Source organism: Mustela erminea, chromosome 19 (genome assembly GCF_009829155.1).
Source record: "Mustela erminea isolate mMusErm1 chromosome 19, mMusErm1.Pri, whole genome shotgun sequence".
Classification (NCBI taxonomy): domain Eukaryota; kingdom Metazoa; phylum Chordata; class Mammalia; order Carnivora; family Mustelidae; genus Mustela; species Mustela erminea.
The window spans coordinates 4,144,873-4,165,141 of NC_045632.1; the positions used below are offsets into that span (position 1 = coordinate 4,144,873).

Sequence of the window (20,269 nt, forward strand, 5' to 3'; positions counted from 1 at the left end):
ATTTTTGCTGGATTAGATATATCTAATCGCGCATGCCCAATGGTAGTGATTTCTCGTTGTAACTGTAAAAGATCTAGACTAACATTAGTATCATGCCAAATTCCCCGCAAATGGTTGTGTACTTTTTCCCAAGAAATATTATTGGCTGACAAGGGCGTCACACAAATATGTTGATAGGCACCATGGCACATGAAAGACATTTGCGCTTTTAGAGCAGAGAGTTGTGTGCCTAGATATTCTACAGCCTCTTCTATTCCATCAAGGCGTGCTAACAATTTCTGATCAACATCTTGTTGTATATGTAATGCTAATGAAATATTTTGAGATAACGCGTTAACATGATCAGCAGTATGTATGGTCTGTGCCAATGCGAAGGAGGATACCGTAGCACTAGCTATTAAAGTAATAAGAGCGCCTATTCCAGCTATTAGCATTCCAATAAATCGCCTTTTTCTAGACAGCGCATTTTCTAGTTCTAAGGCAAATTGATAACCATAATTAGCATACCACGGTCCCTCCACCTCAACAGGTAACAAGAAAAAAGGTGGTTGCATAACTAAAAACACATGAATAGGTACATTGGGATTATACGTATCAACGGGCACACAATTAGAAAGCTTACAATTAATACAACTTATGTGATAGAGACTATTATCCTTAATCACTTGCCCCCTCCCTATTACAAGCAAAAATGGTTTAGGTACACAAGTACGAAAAGTAAGACTTCCCGATTCCGGTATAGCTCTAGAATTATTAATAGGTCCCATAGCGGCTACCACTTTCCACAGGTCAGGATGAAACATTTCTTGTTGTGTAGTAAGTATACTTCCTGGAATATATTGATAATGGTAAGAACTTCGTGTATCATTCTTAGACCAGTCCGTGATAGGAAAATCAATACCCGTCGGGGAGATGACCAATGGTCTTGGCAAATAACATTCAGTCCACAAAGGACCCTCCGCTTTTCTGACGATTATCTCTGCACAGGGCAAGAGACACATGAAAAGAATAACTACTACTAGCACACCTATAATAGTTCCTACAACATACCATACATGCGTCAGGGAAGGAAAGTGAGAAAATAAAGAGCTTACAAAGTTTTAAGCGTCAGTAACAAACATGAGTTAGGGTGAGAAGATTGCACTCTATGCTGAGCCATTTAAAGAAGGGCTTGAAGCTGGGCAGTCTCTTGTCTCGGCCACAGTTGAATTGACTCCGCCTTCACGGGGACAGGTTGCAGGACGGTCGTCGTTGCTATCATCATCATTAGCAGCATCCTCCACAGGTTCCACGGCCACCAGCCTGGTGAGGCGTTCCGGCACCCAGAGTGGAGCAGGCACATCCTGTGGGAAAACACAAAGAGAACCTCGGTGCCATCTAAGCACCGGGTCGGGTTTGGATAATTGGCCTTGCAAGTCTCCTGCCCCTTTCAGTGTCTTCCAAGCCCTGAGGGCCGCCGTGGCTATCTGTTGATACACCGCAGGGGGGTATGTACTCTGCACTTGGGCCCCGAGGTATGGCCCCGTGCCTGTCAGCATTTCCAAATTCCATTGCGGGTTACCCGCGGCTGCATTTCTTCGTGCTGTGTCCAGACAATTGTCCTGATTTTGGATTTTCCATTCTAGATATTGTCCTCCACTTAATATCGCCCTGGCCAAGTTGGCCCAATCCTCGGGAACCAGAAATAGGGCTCCTAGCGACTCCACAATGGACACTGTAAAAGCCGCTTGGGGCCCATATGCACTAACTGCTTCCTTAAGCTGCTTTACCAACTTAAAATCTAAAGGCTGATGATATCTCTGCCGTTGTTGGTCCTCCAGCACCGGGAAAAAACCCTTTTCTGGGCCGAGGACTTCCCTCCAATTAGCTATCACACAATCAGAGCAATGGCACACCTTCGCGCAACCAGGCCGATAAGGCGGCGGCCACTCACTCGGTGGGGCTGTTGGGCCAGTGGCCTTCTTTGATAAGTGGGCAGTATTAGACTTTTTTCCACTAGGAGGCTTCAAGACCACCCTCTCCTTAGGTTTTTCAGTTTGTTTTGTGCCTGGAGGTGAACTATCGGAGGAGTCCGTAGAACTGCTGCTTTCTGCACCAGAGGTTCTCGAGGAGCCTCTAAGGGATTCTTCCTTTAACTTTTCCAAAATTTGCCCCCCTTGCTGTACCACCTGCTTTAAACGTTCTCGTGACGATTGTAAGCACACTTTTACCAAAGACCATACCGCAAGAGTTTCGGGAGTAACAGTAGTACTGCGCCGTAACTCTTCTCCAAGATGTTCCCATTGCGGTACACTTAAGAGCCCTTCCTCTATGAACCAAGGGGCAATTTCACCGGCCTCTTTTAAGAAGGCGCGAGCAGTTTTAGTCTTTAATGGAGTGCCATGAGCTTTCAAAAGGTCTCTCAATGGACCTTCCATTTTATACCGGGCTAGCTCGTTTCCCATACCGGAAAGCTTTCTCCCCTCTGAGGAACTTTATTTTAGCCCTTTTAAACTCGTCCCCGGAGACTTTTCTCCCTTCTGGGGAACTTTAACTCCACGCTCGTCCTCAGAGAATCCACCCCCGTCTAAAGACAGGAAATAGGCGCGCACTTTAGCTCGTTGCCCTTGGGCCCTTAGGGCAAACTTTCTCGTTGCTCTTACCCCAATCCTCGGTCCACGTCCAGAGTCGGGTTCCCGGGTCTCGGCACCAGATGTCGCTCTCGACCCGCAAGAACGACCCGCAGACGAGGTTGAGTGGCAAACTTCTTTATTGTCAGTCTTCTACATATCTTGATCCGGGAACCCCGCTCCTCAAATTAAGCCCCTTATTATAGTATCAGTAGTTACAAATGCCCAATCACCATATCACGCGATTCACCTAAACACCAATCAGGAGGACTACTAGTGACCTTATCCATGAGCATGTGAGATGCTCGTGAGCACCTACGTGACTCCATATGTTTCTATTGTTCTACAGATCTTGTGCCCTTCCCAAAACTACAAGTTAATCCTATACCCTCCTTGTGACTCCAGGCATTGAACGTGCGTCGTCCATGAGCGCACCCATTATCTTTGGGTTAAACATTCACAGCCCCTCCTCCTCAGGCATATCCATCTACGTGACTCCCAGCTCCTGCTGCATGGCTCCCCACAGTCTGTCACCTACCATCTGCGGTGCTCGGATAAGTTAGGGTTAGACTTACCCTCTGAAATCTTGATTTCGCTCTTCTGTAAACAGAGCTGGTCATGCCTGCTCATCAGGTCGTTAGAAGGTGGCATACAGCAGGCGCTCAAGACCAGGTAGCCAGCAGGAGTGGTAATAGTAACTGAAACTCGACACAAAACCAGACCACCCATTCCAACCCTGGGTTGTTGTTTCTGTGGAGAACGGCACACCTATGTTTCATTAAGGAAAGGGCACAGAGGCAAATGGAGGTAGCAGAAGTTAAGGCTGGGGAGGATGGTAAATGGTGATCATTGAGGTACTTTAATATCCAGCTGGAGGTGGGTGTGAGCACGAGGAGGGTTTAAGGCTACTGTTAAGACCCCCATGATGAGTAGAGCCTTTGGAGCCACTTACATGGATTAGAATCCTGCCATTTCCTCGCTGTGTAACCAACTGAGGCAGATCACTTGGCTTCTCTGAGCCTCAGCTTCCTCATCTGTAAAATGGGATTAAACTAGCTATCATTTCATTTCATAGTGTGTGTTGAGCTCCTAGCCTGGGAGGGAGAAACATAGTATTCGCTGAGCTCCTAGCCTGGTGCTCAGCGAATACTATGTTTCTCCTTCCCAGCACAAGGACCCCTCCGTAATGACTGTGGATATATTTTTTCTTTCCTGTAAGAGTAAATTATTCTTCACTGCCCTCTAGGGGTGGGAAGTAAAATGGCATGTGTGACACCAAACCCTGGAATTAGTGGAAGAAGAAGGAACACATAGGAGCAAAATTTTTGTCTTCCTGGGGCGCTGGGTGGCTCAGTCGGTTGAGCATCTGCCTCCGGCTCGGGTTTTGATCTTGGGGTCCAGGGACCTGGCTCCGTGTCAGGGTCCCTGCTCAGAGAGGAGTCGGCTTCTCCCTCTCCCTTTGCCCCTGCCCCCGCCACTTGGGCACACACACTCTCTCTTTCTCGAATAAATAAATAAAATATTAAAAAAAATTTTTTTCCTTCCTTGAGACCAGAAAGGAGAGGCCAGTTGAGATGAACCCATGGTCCAGTTACCTGTTGGGATGGACGACCTTCGTCCTCTACTCCTTTGAGACAAGTGGAAGTGAGTATACTGGAAAATGATGGGGAGGATTTGGAAACCAGAAAGAATGAATGGGGCCAAAGCAAAGATTGCTGGAGTCAGGTAGAGAGGAGATAGAGAACAGAGAATCATTTGCTTCTGGACTGCCTTGACCATGGATAACTGAAAATGTGGGAAGCAAGGTAAGTGGGTAGGGGCTATAATGGACACGGGCATCTTTCATGACGGTCAGCACATGGTAAGGAAGTGCAGATGTGTTAATTAAAAGGAGGGGGGCTCTAGGGGTGCCTGAGTGGCTCAGTTGGTTACACGTCCAACTCTGGATTTTAGCTCAGGTCCATGAGATCGAGCCCCGCGTCAGGCTGTGAGTTGGGCATGGAGCCTGCTTAGGATTCTCTCCCTCTCCCTTTGCCACTCCCCCACCACTCACACGCTCAGTCTCCCTCTCTCTCTACATAAAAGGAGGGGTGTCTATAATTCCAATAGATTGAGTCCTCAGACTCCAACTCAGATCTTCCACTCTTTTTCTTAGATTGTGGTAAAATGCCCAGAACCTGAAATCTACTATTTCAACCATTTTGAAGCACACAGTTCAGTAGAACAGCATTGACTTTGTTGTACAACCAAGAGCCAGCACTCTTCTCAGCTTGCAAAACTGGAACTCTGTACCCATTAAACGACTCACACTTGCCCTCCCTCCAGCTCTGCCAACCACCATTCTATTTTCCGTCTCCGTGAATTTGACCGCTCTAGATACTTGATGAAAGTGAAATCAAATCGTACTTGTCTTTTTTTTTTTTTAAAGATTTTATTTATTTATTTGACACAGAGAGAGAGATCACAAGTAGGCAGAGAGGCAGGCAGAGAGAGAGAGGAGGAAGCAGGCTCCCTGCTGAGCAGAGAGCCTGATGCGGGACTCGATCCCAGGACCCTGAGATCATGACCTGAGCCGAAGGCAGCGGCTTAACCCACTGAGCCACCCAGGTGCCCCAAATCGTACTTGTCTTATCGTGACTGGCTTGTGTCACTGAGCATAGTGTCCTCGAGATTCATCCATGTCGCAGCAGCTGTCAGAATTCCCATTCCTTTTAAGGTCGAATGATATTTCACTGTGTGTGTGTACACACATACACATACATTTTGTTTATCCACTCATCCATTGATGGACTTGGATTGTTTCTACCTTCTGGCTATTGTGAATAATGCTGTTATAAACATTGGGTGTTACAAGTACTTCCTTGAGTACCCACTTAAAAAGAATTATTTACTTATTTGACAGAGAGAGAGCACAAGCAGGGAGAGCGGCAGACAGAGGAAGAGGGAGAAGCAGGCTCTATGCTGAGCAGGAAGACTGACACGGGGCTCCATCCCAGGACCCTGGGATCATGACTTGAGCCAAAGGCAGACGCTTAATGACTGAGCCACCCAGGCGCCCCAAGAGAACCCACTTTCAATTCTTTGGGGGATATAGCCAGAAAGGGAATTGCTGGGTCATATGGTAATTCTGTGTTTAAGTTTTTGAGGAACTGCCACACTATTTTCCAAAGCAGCTGCATCATTTTGTATTCCCATCACCAGGGCATAAGGTTTCAAATTTTCCACATCCTTGCCAACACTTGTTTTCTGCCAAAAAAAAAAAAAAAACCAAAAACCAGTAGCCATTCTAGTGGGTGCGAGTCCATGCTCTTAATATATCTAGGAATCTAAATCAGCTCCCCAAAGATCATATGGTAAACACAGAAGCAGAACCAAGAGATACCCTGATTATATGTAGTTCACTCAAGCTATGGTGAAACAATTCTCCACAATGAATATCCTTTTCACCTGACAAGCCCTCTCCCTTGGATAGGCTCAAGAAACACTCCTTTTTTTTTTTTAAAGATTTTGTTTATTTATTTGTCAGAGAGAGAGAAAGAGAGAGCATAAGCAGAGGGAGGAGCAGGGGGAGAAGCAGGATCCCCACTCAACAGGGAGCCTGATGAGGGACTCAATTCCAGGATCCTGGGATCATGACCTGAGCTGAAGGCAGAGGTTTAACCAACTGAGCCACCCGGGCCTCCCTCAAGAAACACTCCTATTTTCATGCCCTTGGATCCCATGAAGCCCTTTTTCTTCTTTTTTTTTTTAAATAATATTTTAAAAAGATTTTATTTACTTATTTGACACAGAGAGACACAGTGAGAGAGGGAACACAATCAGGGGGAGTGGGAGAGGGAGAAGCAGGCTTCCCACTGAACAGGGAGCCCGATGCAGGGCTTGATCCCAGGACCCTGGGATCATGGCCTGAGTCAAAGGCAGCCGCCCAATGGCTGAACCACCCAGGTGCCCCCATGTAGTTTTTTTTCAATGATCACATTCTCTATTCCAGAGATTTCTAATATCTTTGGAATATAGGTCACTGGACAGGCACTAGAGTCCATGAAATCCCAGATTGGTATAAAAAAAAAAAAAGGTGTGTATTTATCAGGGTAGTGAGAATAAATCTTGAAACAGACAAACTCCAAACTGTCAGCAGCTTAACATGAAACATTTTATTTCTTATTCCTATAAAGCCCAGTGAGAGTGCGTCTGGTCAGCAGGGGTCCATGCACCTTCTGCCATGGGACTCCACCATCACCGAGGGCTTTGGGGTGCTGTGTGGATTCTTTGCTTGCAGCTGATAGACAAGAACCAAGAGTGTGATAATCTTGGAAGAGAGGTTTTTTTTTTTTTTTGGCCAGGAAGTGATATCTGTTCCTTTCTCCCATTTCCACTGGCCTGAACTCACAGAATGCTTAGTTGCAAGGGAGTCTGGGAAATGTGGCTTTGAACAGTACGTTTGGGAGGAAGATGAAGCTGGTTTTGAATCCACAGCAGTCTCTGCCGCAGGGAAGTATGAGCGTTTTCCTGAGAGAGGGTCTGGCTTCTCACAAGAACTGAGGAGACCCAAAAGGCTAAGAACCCAGAGTTTATTCAGACAGGGAACCATGCCAGATTTCCCAGTTCTTGTCTCATTCTGGTCTTACCTTCCTGAGACCACCCCCATATTCTTGTGGCGAGACTTGGCACATATTTATGGTTAACTTATTCAGTACACATTTATTGAGTGATTCCCAAAGGCTGGGCACCGTGCAATGTGTCAGAAACATGGCAGTAAATAAACTTATGCCCTATACTCAGAGACCTCGCAGCGAACGGGAGTGATAGACATGGAAACAGATAACTGTATTCTTTGAATATTTGGTAAGTATATTGATAAAGATTGGCTCAGAGTATTGGAAGAGTGTGGAAGAGTATTAATCTGGACTGAACCAAGTCGTGTGGTTGAGTAATGGGGAATAAGGGTAGGAAGAAAGAAAAGAGCAGGGTGAGGGCATGAGCCAAATGCCAAAGACAAGAAAGAGCGTGGAGGAAGGTCGAGGAAATGTTCATCAGACAGTGAGAACAGAGAGGTCAGCAGGGCCCAGATTAGAGAGGATTTCAACCCAGTTAAGAAGATCAGACCATCTGCTGGGTTACTTTGCAGATGGCTAATAGTATCTATTATGTGTTGATTCTTACTAACAACTCCCAAGGATAATCTTAATCCTGGGTCAAGGGGGCATCTGCCTGCCCTCGCTTCACCACCAGCATCCTATGCTCTGGTGGTGTCCCTGACTGAGAATCATTGATGATGATGATGACGGTGATGGTGACGATCGCTAACATTCGCTGGGTAGCAGTCATGTGCTCTTCTAAGCACTTTCCAAATGTTAACTGATTTCAACTGTATAAAACCAAGACCAGAAATTTCTGAGACCCAGAGGTTGAAAGCGCAATGTGAGTTCAAGGCCTCTACTTGCGTCAACCCACCAGCGAAGCTCAAAGATTGAGGTCTGCCTTTCCACCCCCTCCCAGGACATCCCTCATCCACCCTTATGATGGCTTAGGTCAGATCATACAGGCTAAGAATCTGATCCAGAAGAGACGGGGCTACTAGGTTGAAGGTAGAGAGGATGTCTTGTTCATCTGTATTGGTAACAGACTAACTATCCCCAAACGTCAGTGGCTAAACTCAGTAGAGTTCACATCAAACTCAGCTAGCACTTCGATGTGGATGTGTGGTGGGAAGCGTCTTTCACTGAGATTCAGAGACACAGGATCCTTCTGTATCATGGCTCCTCCAGCCCCTAGAGCCTCAAGGTTCTCTGCAGGGTCGTCCTTTTTATCTGAGTTTCTCAACCTGGCCGCTGTTGGCATTTGGGGCCAGTTGGCTTTGTTGTGGAACCTGTGCATGGTAAGAAGTTTAGCAACAACCCTGGCCTCTACCCAGTAGATACCAGGAGCACACCTACCAGTATCCCCTTCTCCCAGCTGTAACAACCAAAATGCCTCCAAACTTTGTCTAATGTCTTCTTCTCCATTGAGAACCATGGCTGTATATCCAGCTGACAGAAGAAAGGAGCATGGAGGTTTGCTTGGGAGCAAGGAAGTAGCTAACATCATTTCCACCCACATGAGTTGTAACTGAGTCACGTGACCCCACCTAACTATAAGAAAGTCAAAAAATAGGTTCGAGCTAGGAACCCATTTAGTGAGTCCATGGAAGCTTTGTCTCACCGTGTTTGGAATAGGAACACACACACACACACACACACGCACACACACGCACACACATGCACACACACTACATAACCTATCAGAATGTCTTTATCATAGTAAGCCTTTGTTATATCCTTGTGGGAGGGAAAAAGAGAGAGGAGGAGGGAATGACAGGATGAAGGCAAAGAGAAAAGCTATGATTTTGAACCATTAGGTAAAAAATTCTAGTTCTCGTTCTAGTTCTGCTCAAAAAAAAAAAAAAAAGGCATTAAGTTGAAATGATTCCTTATCTTACATGGGTCTTTACTTCCTTCTCCATGATGTGAAGAATTTGAGCTAGAATTTCTTTCTCTCTTTCTTTTAATTTCTTTCTTTCTCTCTATTTCTTTCTTTCAAGATATTATTTATTTATTTGACAGAGAGAGAGTGAGAGAGGGAACACAAGCAGGGGGAGTGGGAGAGGGAGAAGCAGGCTTCCTGCCGAGCAGGGAACCTGATGCAGGGCTCGATCCCAGGACCCTGGGATCATGACCTGAGCCAAAGGCAGACACTTAACATCTGAGCCACCCAGGCGCCCCTAGAATAGAATTTCCTAAGATATGTTTCAGGGAACATTATTCTCCAAAGCTATCAAGGGATTGGGGAAAAGGACAATTTAAGATACTCCATACGCCTCTTGCTAATTTAGTTCTCATTTGCATAATGGCCCTTCTGATGAGTCCTGCATTAAAGAAATCTGTCTAGCTTTTTTTTTTCATGTGGCATTTTCTGAACTTCCATCTTCATTTTGTCAGTTCTTTCTTAAGCATCTTCTATGAGCAAGTGACTGTTCTAGTTTCCAAGGATACACTGCGTCAAAGACTTTGTCCCTGTGCTCACACCGAGGAATACAAAGGCCAAGGGTTGCATTTCTCTAACTTTCCTCATCCAAGTACCACCTCCTCAACATTTGCCATATCTGCACCCCAGAATCACTGGCTCCACCTTCTTCTTTAGATATGATCTCTTCTTCACTTTAACACCCTTATTTTATTTTTTTAAAAGATTTTTTAAATTTATTTGAGAGAGAGGGATTACAAGTAGGCAGGCAGAGGAGGGGGGAAGCAGGCTCCCTGCTGAGCAGAGAGCCTGATGTGGGCCTTGATCCCAGGACCCTGGGATCATGACCTGAGCTGAAGGCAGAGGCTTAACCCACTGAGCCACCCAGGCGCCTCAACACCCTTATTTTAAAGGATAGTTAACATCAGGTCTATAATCTGTAAAAATGCTACTACTTGCCATAAATAGAAATTGCAAACAAAAATAAATACTGTGAAAACAAAATCCTATTATTAGATTCTACTAGATGCTATTGCCCCAATACAGCTTTGAGCTCATGTCCTGCCCTCTTTTTGTTGTTGTTAAAAGGGAGATTATTCAAAATTAGAGACATGGTAGAGAAATAGCAGCATTAAAATGAAGTTTTCTCTTTTGTCATCAGAAAGATTGAAAAGAGCACTGCAAAATGAAATTGCTTTTCAGAATTAGTTAATGTGTGTCCTTCCATTACCTACCGTGATATTATGACCTTTACCAGATGTGTTTGCTGTAATGTTGATGGTGCTCTGCTGGTCTGAGGACAACTTTATCCTGGTTGTTTTCATGGTTTATGAGACTCCTTCCCTGTACTCTTGGTCTCAACATAAGCTGGACATGCCCTTATATGTCACAAGAAACCTCGATGCTAAGACTCCACATGTCGCCTTCAGACCACCCCCCCCATGGGAACCAAACCAAAACTCATCCTTGGCTCTTTGACTGTGATGAAGCCCCTCTGTTTTGTCTCTCTGTCTTCCAGATCAGAAAGATTCATGTGTCTTTCCCTTCATCTACAAGGGGTCTTCCTACTTTTCTTGCATCAAAACCAATAGCCTCTCCCCTTGGTGTGCAACCAGAGCCATTTACGATGGGCAGTGGAAGTATTGCATGGTGGACGGTGAGTAGTGCCATGCTGTCCCCTCAGGAGGCCTCCTCAAATGATGGGTCACAAAAGAGAATGTGTGGATTTGTATAATATGATCATATTTTTGCACACGAGTTACGATATGTGTTTGTGTGCCTAGAAATGCTGCAGGAGGCCAAGCACTGGATGCTAATAATGGGGTAATGATGTTAAAAACGATAGTGTTGAAAATGGAGCTCTCTGAACCACTGTATTCTTTGTCTCTTTCTTGATTTTCTAAATTAATAAGGAAAAACAGAAACAAAGTATAAGGGATTAGAGAATGGATTTAAGAGACTCTGTTTACTTTTTTCTCAAAGCCCAAGACATTTTTGCAATTGTATGATTTCTATCTTTTGTGCACGGGACAAAGGGCATTTTGTTTTAACCAATATCCTATTGTTGGACATTTTAATTGTTCCTACTAGTAACCAGGTTTTGAACATTTAGAACCTACTTTTCCCTGTACCACTGTTCTTGACTCTCTTAGATCGAATTCTCCTTTTGATAATAAATATAACACCCTTTTTACTATCCTGAAATAAAATTTATAAAGAACATTACCTATTCTAAATTCCTAACCTCAAAATAAATCAACATAATTCCATAACTGCAGAAGAAGAGAACTAAAAAGAAGCAAAATTGTTATAAAGCAATTAAGCACCCATGATCCTACTTAACCTACAAGATATTAGAAAGTGGCCAGACTCTTGTACCTCCAAGCAGAATCTCTTTGATTGCAAGAGCTAAAAATGACTACAAAGAAGCCCCATTACACAGAAAAAACCAAACCAGACCTGGAAGCAGTACTATCCCTGGCTGAAAATATTGCTCAAACAATGCAAATCAGGATCAACTGGCAGAAACTGAACCTGAAAATTAGAGGTTTTTTTTTTTTTTTTTTGAATTCTGGAACATGTCCCCAAACATGCATAAGATGTACAAAAGGGGACAAAACTCTGCCAGAACTGCATAACTAGACACAGTCAAGGCCCTGAGAGTCGACAACCTGCATTTGATTTAACCCCTTCAGCCATGTCACCAAGGGCTCCTATTAGATGAAGGCATCTTTTGCATTTTCTCCCTCACATCTGGCTTCTGAACCAAGTACTGCTCTTTGAACCCATACTGGCAGGTATCTCACTCCCTGTGAATAGTGGTGGGGAAGCGGTTTTCCATGGTCATTTCTAAGTACTGCCTCACAGGATGCTTCTCGTGAGTGGGACATGGAGATCAGAAACAGATATCCATGGCAATCCCTAGTGACGTTAGCTTACAATATTCATATCACTTAAACATATATTACTGTGCAGACGCTTTTCTGCTCATTTGCAGGCTTCCTCAATAAGGACAATGTGCCACTACTGTGTAAATAGAAGAACAGAGTCATCCCTAATTCTTTCCTTCCCACCCCACAGGTGACCCACCAACTAGACTTAATTTTGTCTTCAAAATAGATACTAGCTTCAGCTTCTGGGGAGCATCTGCTTCCTCTGTTTCCATCCTTATTGAATCACCATCAACTCTGCCCACCAATGTTTCCTAACCAGTCTTCCCAAATCCCCCTCACCTCCCTCCAATAGATTCTCCGCATATCAGTCAAAGAAACCTTTTTGGGATGTGAAGTCAGGCAAGGCTACCTCCCTGCTCATGCCCTCTGTGGCTCACCAGCACACTTAGAGGAATATCCTGACCCCCGGATAGCCAATGCAATATTGAGAAAGAAAAACAAAGCAGGAGGTATCACATGCCCTGATTTCAGGCTATATTGCAAAACTAGAGTAATAAAAACCTATGGTATTAGCATAGAAATAGACACAGGGATCAATGGAACAGAATTGAGAGTCCAGAAATAAACTAATGCATATATGGTCAATTAATTTATGACAAAGGAGCCAGGAATATGTAATGGGGAAAGGACAATCTCTTCAACAGTGGTGTTGGGAAAATGGCATAGCCACATGCAAAAGAATGAAACTGGACCCTGTTTTACACCATACAGAAAGATCAACTCAAAATAATTGAAGACTTGAACACAAGATGTAAAACCACAGACCTCCTACAAGAAAACATGGGAGTAATCTGTGAGACATCAGTCTTGGCAATGATTTTTTGGGTTTGACACCAAAATCAAAGGCAACAAAAGCAAAAATAAACAAGTGGGGCCACATCAAACTACAAAGCTTCAGTATAGAGAAAGAAACCATCAATAAAATGAAAGGCAACCTTAGAATGGGAGAAAGTATTTGCAAAACATGTATCTGATAAGGGGTTAATATCTGAAATATCCAAAAGAACTCCTACGACTCAACTGGAAGAAAGAGGAAGAAGAGGAGTGGGGAGAGTTGGAGGAAGGCAAGAAGAAGGAGGGCAAGATGAGGAGACCCCTCACCTTGGTCTGGAAAGCTCCACTTGACCTTGCCCTTCCTGTCCCCATCTTCCCCTCCCTTCCTTGCCTGCTGAGCTCCAGCGACACTGACTGACATGCTTCCTGAGTATTTTGAGCTCCTTCCTGTCTTTGAACTCTCACACGTTTATTCCTTCTGTCTGGACCTCAATTATCCCCAGTTTTTGCATGGTTGGTTTCTCCACATTGTGAGAACCTCTTCTCAAATGCCACCTGCCCCAAGTCTTCCTTCATCCCTTCGTCTATGAAAACCCCTCCATCATTTCCAAATGACCCTGATTCCCTCACTTAGTGTGAGTAAATCCACCCACTATAAACATAATGTTTATATTTGTATAAGCATTATAAACAAATACAAACTATATTTGTAGCCCTACATTTGTGGTGGGAAATTCAATCTGTCTATGGAAGTTGCCATAAGACACCAGCACCTAGATGATAATTTTACTGTATTTGATTCTCTGACATTTGACAATTTTTCTTTTTGGTAATGGCAGCATTCCTTGTATGTCAAGGTCTTGGCTTTATTTGTTGGTCATAAACCATCAAAATTCTTTGTCTTGACTTGATTCCTATAGGTCGTTTTCTAAGAGATTCATTTTTAAGACACAGTGAAGTATGTTGTTTGTACAGCAGGTGGGGACACCATGGTTGAGATTGGGAACTTCGTTGGGGAAGTTTTGAGGATGAAAGTACAGGAAAAGGCTTTCTTTATGAAATGCTTGATGAAATGAGTGAATAAAATCTTTTCGGATGGAAGGATGATTAGATGACTGTCCCGTGAATGGCCGAGAAAGTGAAACCACTCATGGGCTTCTTCCTGTACAGATTACCCACGATGCATCTTCCCCTTCATCTATCGAGGAAGGTCCCATAACACCTGCATAATGGAGGGAAGCTTCTTTGGAAGGCTGTGGTGTTCTGTCACCTCCAGCTTTGATGAGAAACAGCAGTGGAAATACTGTGAAATCAATGGTGAGGCACTGGCGCAGGGATGGGGTGTTTGGTGGGAAGGAGGGGAGATAACAATGATCCTCCTGAGGGGATGGGGAGCACAGGGGAGAGCCAAAGAATGGGAACAGTCTTCTAGGAACCAAATGCCTTCTTGGAGAGTACATTAGGACAACCACAAGAGACAAGAATGTCCTGAGGCCACATTCCCCCAAGACCCCAATGTCAGCATGGAAAATCCAGTTGTCCTGAGAATAAAAACCATGGGCTCACATTGGTTTTCAAGTGTTTCTGTTGCCAGAATTGCCAATAAACAGATTCACCAAGTGCTGGACCTTTCCTTAACATTTCACCTTAATAATCTCTTCACTTCTTAATGACCTCCATTCATTCTAGAGCCCTCTCTGTATTAGACTCTGATCCATGACCTCTACATATAACCTCCCATTGAATCTTTCCATGGAAGCTCTATTAGATGCCATTTTCTTCTCTATTCAATAAATGGTTGCAATAAAATTAAGTCCTGCCCAAGGTCACACTCCTAGGTGATGTCAGAGTTAGGATTTGAATTCAAGTCCATATGGCGGTGATGTCCATGTTTCTCACTAAGTAGTGTTGCCTCCATTGGGATGAAGATTCACGTGAGGCACCTATCCATGGAGCACACTTATTCCTTCATAAAATCTTCACTATGTTCTTCCCTTGGCTCTCAAAAAATCCTAATCACACAGAACACCTTAATTTATCCTTGGCCTAGCCATCCATCACGTGTGTCCTTGACCCTACCACCCTTATCCTTAAATCTCACAATAACTCTGTTGATGAAGCCCGTAGAACACAAAGCCTCTGTTCAAGTAGACAGTAAACCGTGTAGTGGTTGACAGTTAGGGTTCTCCCTTGTATGCAAAGTAGACCTGATAACATCACCAGGAACTCGTTTGGGTGTGTTTAATGTTATGTTGCCTTTCATGAGTTAAAACGTGGTGCCTCGTTCATGTGTGATAAATGGAAGCTCTTTTTGTTGTCTCTTCTCGTCCCTGGGACCTTTCCATGATTATTTTCAGAGTATGGGGGAAATTCTTTCAGCAAGCCCTGCATCTTCCCCTCCATCTACAGAAATAGCACGATCTCTGAGTGTGTTGAAAATGAAAGCAACAAACTCTGGTGCCCAACCACGGAGAACATGGATGCGGATGGGAAGTGGAGCCTCTGCGCCGACACAAGTAACCGGGGAAGGGGACTGGGTGGGCACGGGTGGGTTTCTTCATCCATCTACTCAGCATATGTTGGGAGGTGGGCATATTGGTGATGAGTAATTCAGGGTCTCTTCCTCATGGATCTGATGGGCAAAGAGCATAAACAATGCAACTGTGTGACAGGCAAAGTACAGGCTGCTGAAGATCCAAGAGAAGGGAGCCAGTGTCAGATTTTCAAAATGCAAAACACCTAACACTTGCTTATACAAACAAAGAGTAAGCACATGCTAAGGGTTTTTTAAAAAAAATATTTTATTTATTTATTTGAGAGACAGAGATCACAAGCAGGTAGAGAGGCAGGTAGAGAGAGGGGGAAGCAGGCTCCCTGCTGAGCAGAGAGCCCGATATGGGGGGCTTGATCCCAGGACCCTGAGATCATGACCTGAGCCAAAGGCAGAGGTTTAGCCCACTGAGCCACCCAGATGTTCCTAAGGTTTAAAGAAAAATCTGGGGTGCCTGTGTGGCTCATTTGGTTAAGGATCCAACCCTTGATCTCATCTCAGGTCTTGATCTTAGGGTCATGGGATCAAGCCCCACTTTGGGCTCCACACTGGGCATGGAGCCTACTTAAAGAAAAAAGAAAGCTATTAATAAGGGAACTAGAAGGATAGTGAAGCTAATTCAGGGGACATTATAAGAGACACATAAAGTCAGTGAAGAGAAGAATGTTGAGTGCAAGCAAGATTGTTAAGTTAGCTACCAAATCCATTAACATCTAATGGGTAAGCAAACCTTTGTGGTTATCTTGCCTGCCAGACAGAAGTTACTGGCATCTCTATGGAACAAAAATCATTCACAATGTATCAGTTTTCTACACGTTCCAGAGTTGAAGCCTCCAACAAATGCAACAGCAGGTAGTAAGTGAGATGAAGTTCCCTGTTTCCCTAGAGTAGGGGTCTGTGAATCCCATCCTGCCTATGGGCCAGAGCTGGACCAATTTTTTTTGTTGTTGTTCCCCAACCTAAGAATCATTTTTACATTTTTTTTTATGATTGAAAAAAGTCTAAAGAAGGATGGTATTTTGTGACAAGCAAAAGTATGTGAAATTTGTTACTTAGGACCCATATAAAAGAAAGAGACTGTATGAGGCACGAAGCTGAAAATACCTACCATCTGGTCCTTCTAGAAAAAGTTTGATGACACTGAGCTGGAGAATCAGGTGACTCTTAGGGACTCTTCAGACAATACTCTAGGAGGACATGAAAAGGTCATGTGGCAATCTTTCGGTGCCATTGCATGTTTTGGATAATTTTGCTAACAAAGGAGAACAAATGTAGATTTGGTGGATGATCGGGGCAGAAGCCCTTAAGGAAGGAAAATAGAACATTTGTCTGTAAATGTAATATAACATTTCCTCACAAGGCACATCGCAGCCTGCCTGCATGTCAGGACCCTGGACAGCTCTCCAGCACTACACTGGTCTACAGCATGAGAGTTGCACAGAAGAGGCAGGGTGCACCTTGCCGGGCTTCAGCTAAGAATGTGGGCACTATGTGTCCACACACGGCCACAGAAACCCCACCAGTACTGATTTGGCTTCCAAATAAATTTTAGCATGTGGAGGATTCACACACTGAGGATCTGGGGTTAAAGAGGAGCCCCTGTATTACGTCCTCTCCGTGCTTTCCGCTCCGCTCCCTGGTTCCCTTGGTGACATGATGTTGTCCTTGTCTCTCCCCCTGCCAGGACCCCTTGTGCTTTCACTCTGTCCTTGTTCCCCATTCCACACCCCATGGAACTAAACTCAAATAGCTTCCCAGGGAAGAAAATCTCTGTGAGATTTAGGATTGGGTCAGCATTTCTCTCTACTAATGGGAGCCTCTGAGCAGCACCCAAACAACACACGCAAAGGTATTGTGGACTCAATTTTGATTTTAGGGTGGGCTCTGAAGCCTAAGACTTCACCACAGTGTAAAGGTACAGGGATAACCACTGTCCTATCCTTTCTTCTCCCTAGGAATTTCCTCCTTGGTTCCTGGGTTTCCATGCCACTTCCCATTCAACTATAAAAACAAGAATTATTTTAACTGTACCAACAAAGGAACAAAGCAGAACCTTATGTGGTGTGCAACATCTTATGACTATGACCGGGACCGCACCTGGGTGTATTGTTGATGCAAAGGTGAGATGCGTAATGTACCCCTGGGCAGTGCAGTGTCCTTCCAGCATGATTCACTGTGGTTCCCAACAGGATGAGCTCCACGACCCAGAGATGAGGTGAAGTGGGGGTAGGGAGAGACTGGGACAGCTTCCTGACTTAGAAGGAGGTGGACGAACTCTTTCAGACCCTGAAAGTTACCATGCCAAGTTTTAGGACCAGCAGGCCTTGGGTGTGCAAGAAAAACAGAATTTCTCTAGAGCATGAGAAGAAAAGATGGGCTTGAAAGGAAACCACCAGGACTTCTCCAGTCCCCAGAGGACATGGCACCAGGTTGTTGATCTGCTAACCCCATCACTAAGTAGCCAGTGGAGGAAAAGGTGGGGTCATTTCTGCTCCCCATCATGTGGGTCCCTCCCCCACCTCCATGCATAAGTCTTCCAATCTCTCCGCAGGATCCACCTCACTCTCCCTTCTAGCTCTTTCCTCTGGCTTCAGTATTCTAAGGCCTGTGGAAACTCTCCATACCTCCTGCATGGTTCTACTGACCTAAACACTCTGGTTCTGGGATTTAAACACAAACAGAAGCCCTTCCCTCAGATGTGGGGACAACTCTCATGTTTCTAGCACTATATACCCTTAGGACGCATGTGGCTTATGGATGACTCCTGAATTTTGGCTTGGCCATGAAAATTATCTTCCTGGAGTAGAGGAGAGGCAAAGGAGTGGCCTTGGGGCTCTGGGTACCATCCTAACAGGGTGGATATTTAAAAACACTCACATGTTGTTGTGCCTAAGTGGCTCAGTCAGTCAAGCATCTCTTGATTTTGGCTCAGGTCATGATCTCAGGGTCATAAATTGAGCCCTGAGTTGGATTCTGTGCTCCCTTCCCCTCATCCACCCCCCCCCCACTCTCTCTCTCTCTCTTTCCTCTAAAACAAAACCCAAACCCAAACCAAGAACACCCACAAGTCATCCCCAGGCTGTGGCTAGAAAGAAGAACATTTTTAGTGGACATCCAGAGCACAACTATCTTCTTCAGGCTCCTCTTTCACCAAACCTATTAGCAGAGGTGAGGCTGAGGTGCTCACGGTCAGTGTTTTCCAGCCCCTGTGAGCCAGGTGAAGGGCAGGGGTGTCTCAGCTCCTCATCTTCTGACTCAGTCTTGAAAACCAATACAGTACTTTGGTATTCACATTGTGTTTTGAGTCAGTGCATACCTCTTACCTGAATGCCGGCTTGTGATTTTATTTTCCAGGGGAGGAAAAATATCTTCAGTGGAAGACGGACATACCAAGTTTAGAACCTGCTTTGTCTTTTTCATTGAGTCTTTCAAGTTTAATCGCTTTTAGAAATACCTTGTTCGCCATTTTGCTTGATCACTTGGTCCTTTGTGAAAAACAGAGGGGAAATGTGGCATAACCACCAATAACGGAGCCTACAGTTGACCCCGGGGCTGCCCTTTGTACCTCTTGGAATGAGAGAGATGGGGAGGGACAGGAATGTGGTGAAGGAAGCGTTGGTGACGGCATTGGTGAGTCTCATGGGGGGAGGTCAGATTCTCAGCCCAGGAGCCCAAGGAAGGAACTGCAGCCTGCTCTCTCTTTCTGGGAAATGGTAGATTTGGGTGGAGCATTTGTAGATACTTGTTAAATCAGTAATAAATACATTCGTAAGTAAACAGAAGGTAGAGAATGTAGAGAAGTCATTGCACTCGATGTAATGGGTGTTACATGCAACTGACAGATCACTAAATACTACCCCTGAAACTAATAATACAGTATATGTTAACAGTATAGGAATTTAAATAAAGAATTTAAAAAAAGGGGCGCCTGGGTGGCTCAGTGGGTTAAGCCGCTGCCTTCAGCTCAGGTCGTGATCTCAGGGTCCTGGGATCGAGTTCCGCATCGGGCTCTCTGCTCAGCAGGGAGCCTGCTTCCTCCTCTCTCTGCCTGCCTCTCTGCCTACTTGTGATCTTTGTCAAATAAATAAATAAATAAATCTTTATAAAAAAAAATTAAAAAAAAAAAAGAAAATTCATTGCAATCCTACCTTGACTATCCTTCCCCTATGCCAGTGGCAGACATCAGTAATTGATTACAGAGTCTGTTTCCCTGTGAGCCCAGATGCATCCTCGTGTTCTTGTTCTCCTCCCTCTCCCCTCCCCCCTCTTGCCCCTCCTCTTCTTTCATAAAACACTGAGCAATTGTGACCACTATCCCACACTGCCTGCAGACATCGGGGATAGATTTAACCATTCAGCCACACGGTACCAATCTGATTGTCTAAAATGACATTGCATAGACATTGGAGAAGCCCGAAGATCTCATTCCACGATGGCTCAAGAACCACCACACACCAGTCACATACAAACATGCCACAGGAAACCTGGCCTTCCTGCCCCCAGATCCTACATGTGCCTCGTCCTTGTCTCCAGCCTTCCCTCACACACTTTCTGCCTCTGCCTCCTCATTCAGTACACTCCAGCCCCTGCCCTATTCCAGACTCCAGCTTCTGTGCCTTGCTTATGCGGAATCCCCTTCCCCTTGCCCTCCTGACATCATTCATAAAATCAGTGGTGATAAAATGTTGATTTAGCAGAATAAAAATAAAATTCAGTTTCTCAGCCTCACTCACCAGGTTTAAAACTCAGTAGCCACATGTGGTGAGTGACTACCATAACAGTGCAGATCTAGAACATTGCATCATCATGGTTTAACCCTGATCCACCCCCTTACCTCTGTCCGACCACCATGGCTTCCCACCATTCCTCCAACACAGCCA

The 20,269-nt window shown here is 44.8% G+C and overlaps 1 protein-coding gene across 1 annotated transcript; it reads left to right on the top strand.

The window, feature by feature from the left end:
* Positions 1 to 4,174: 4,174 nt before the first annotated feature.
* ELSPBP1 (epididymal sperm binding protein 1) lies at positions 4,175 to 17,502 on the top strand. The gene is made up of 5 exons (XM_032326576.1): positions 4,175 to 4,253; positions 10,630 to 10,767; positions 14,009 to 14,155; positions 15,196 to 15,354; positions 17,345 to 17,502. Exons 1-5 carry the CDS (start codon positions 4,184 to 4,186, stop codon positions 17,500 to 17,502), a joined length of 672 nt encoding a protein of 223 aa, XP_032182467.1. The 5' UTR covers positions 4,175 to 4,183.
* Positions 17,503 to 20,269: the final 2,767 nt, after the last annotated feature.

Bases quoted from the DNA above. Each gene is read 5' to 3' on its own strand.
- ELSPBP1 (XM_032326576.1), top strand. From the start codon at position 4,184: ATGAACCCATGGTCCAGTTACCTGTTGGGATGGACGACCTTCGTCCTC. The intron at 4,254-10,629 runs GTGAGTATACTG...TCTGTCTTCCAG, and splicing joins CTCCTTTGAGACAAGTGGAA to ATCAGAAAGATTCATGTGTC. The intron at 10,768-14,008 runs GTGAGTAGTGCC...CTTCCTGTACAG, and splicing joins GAAGTATTGCATGGTGGACG to ATTACCCACGATGCATCTTC.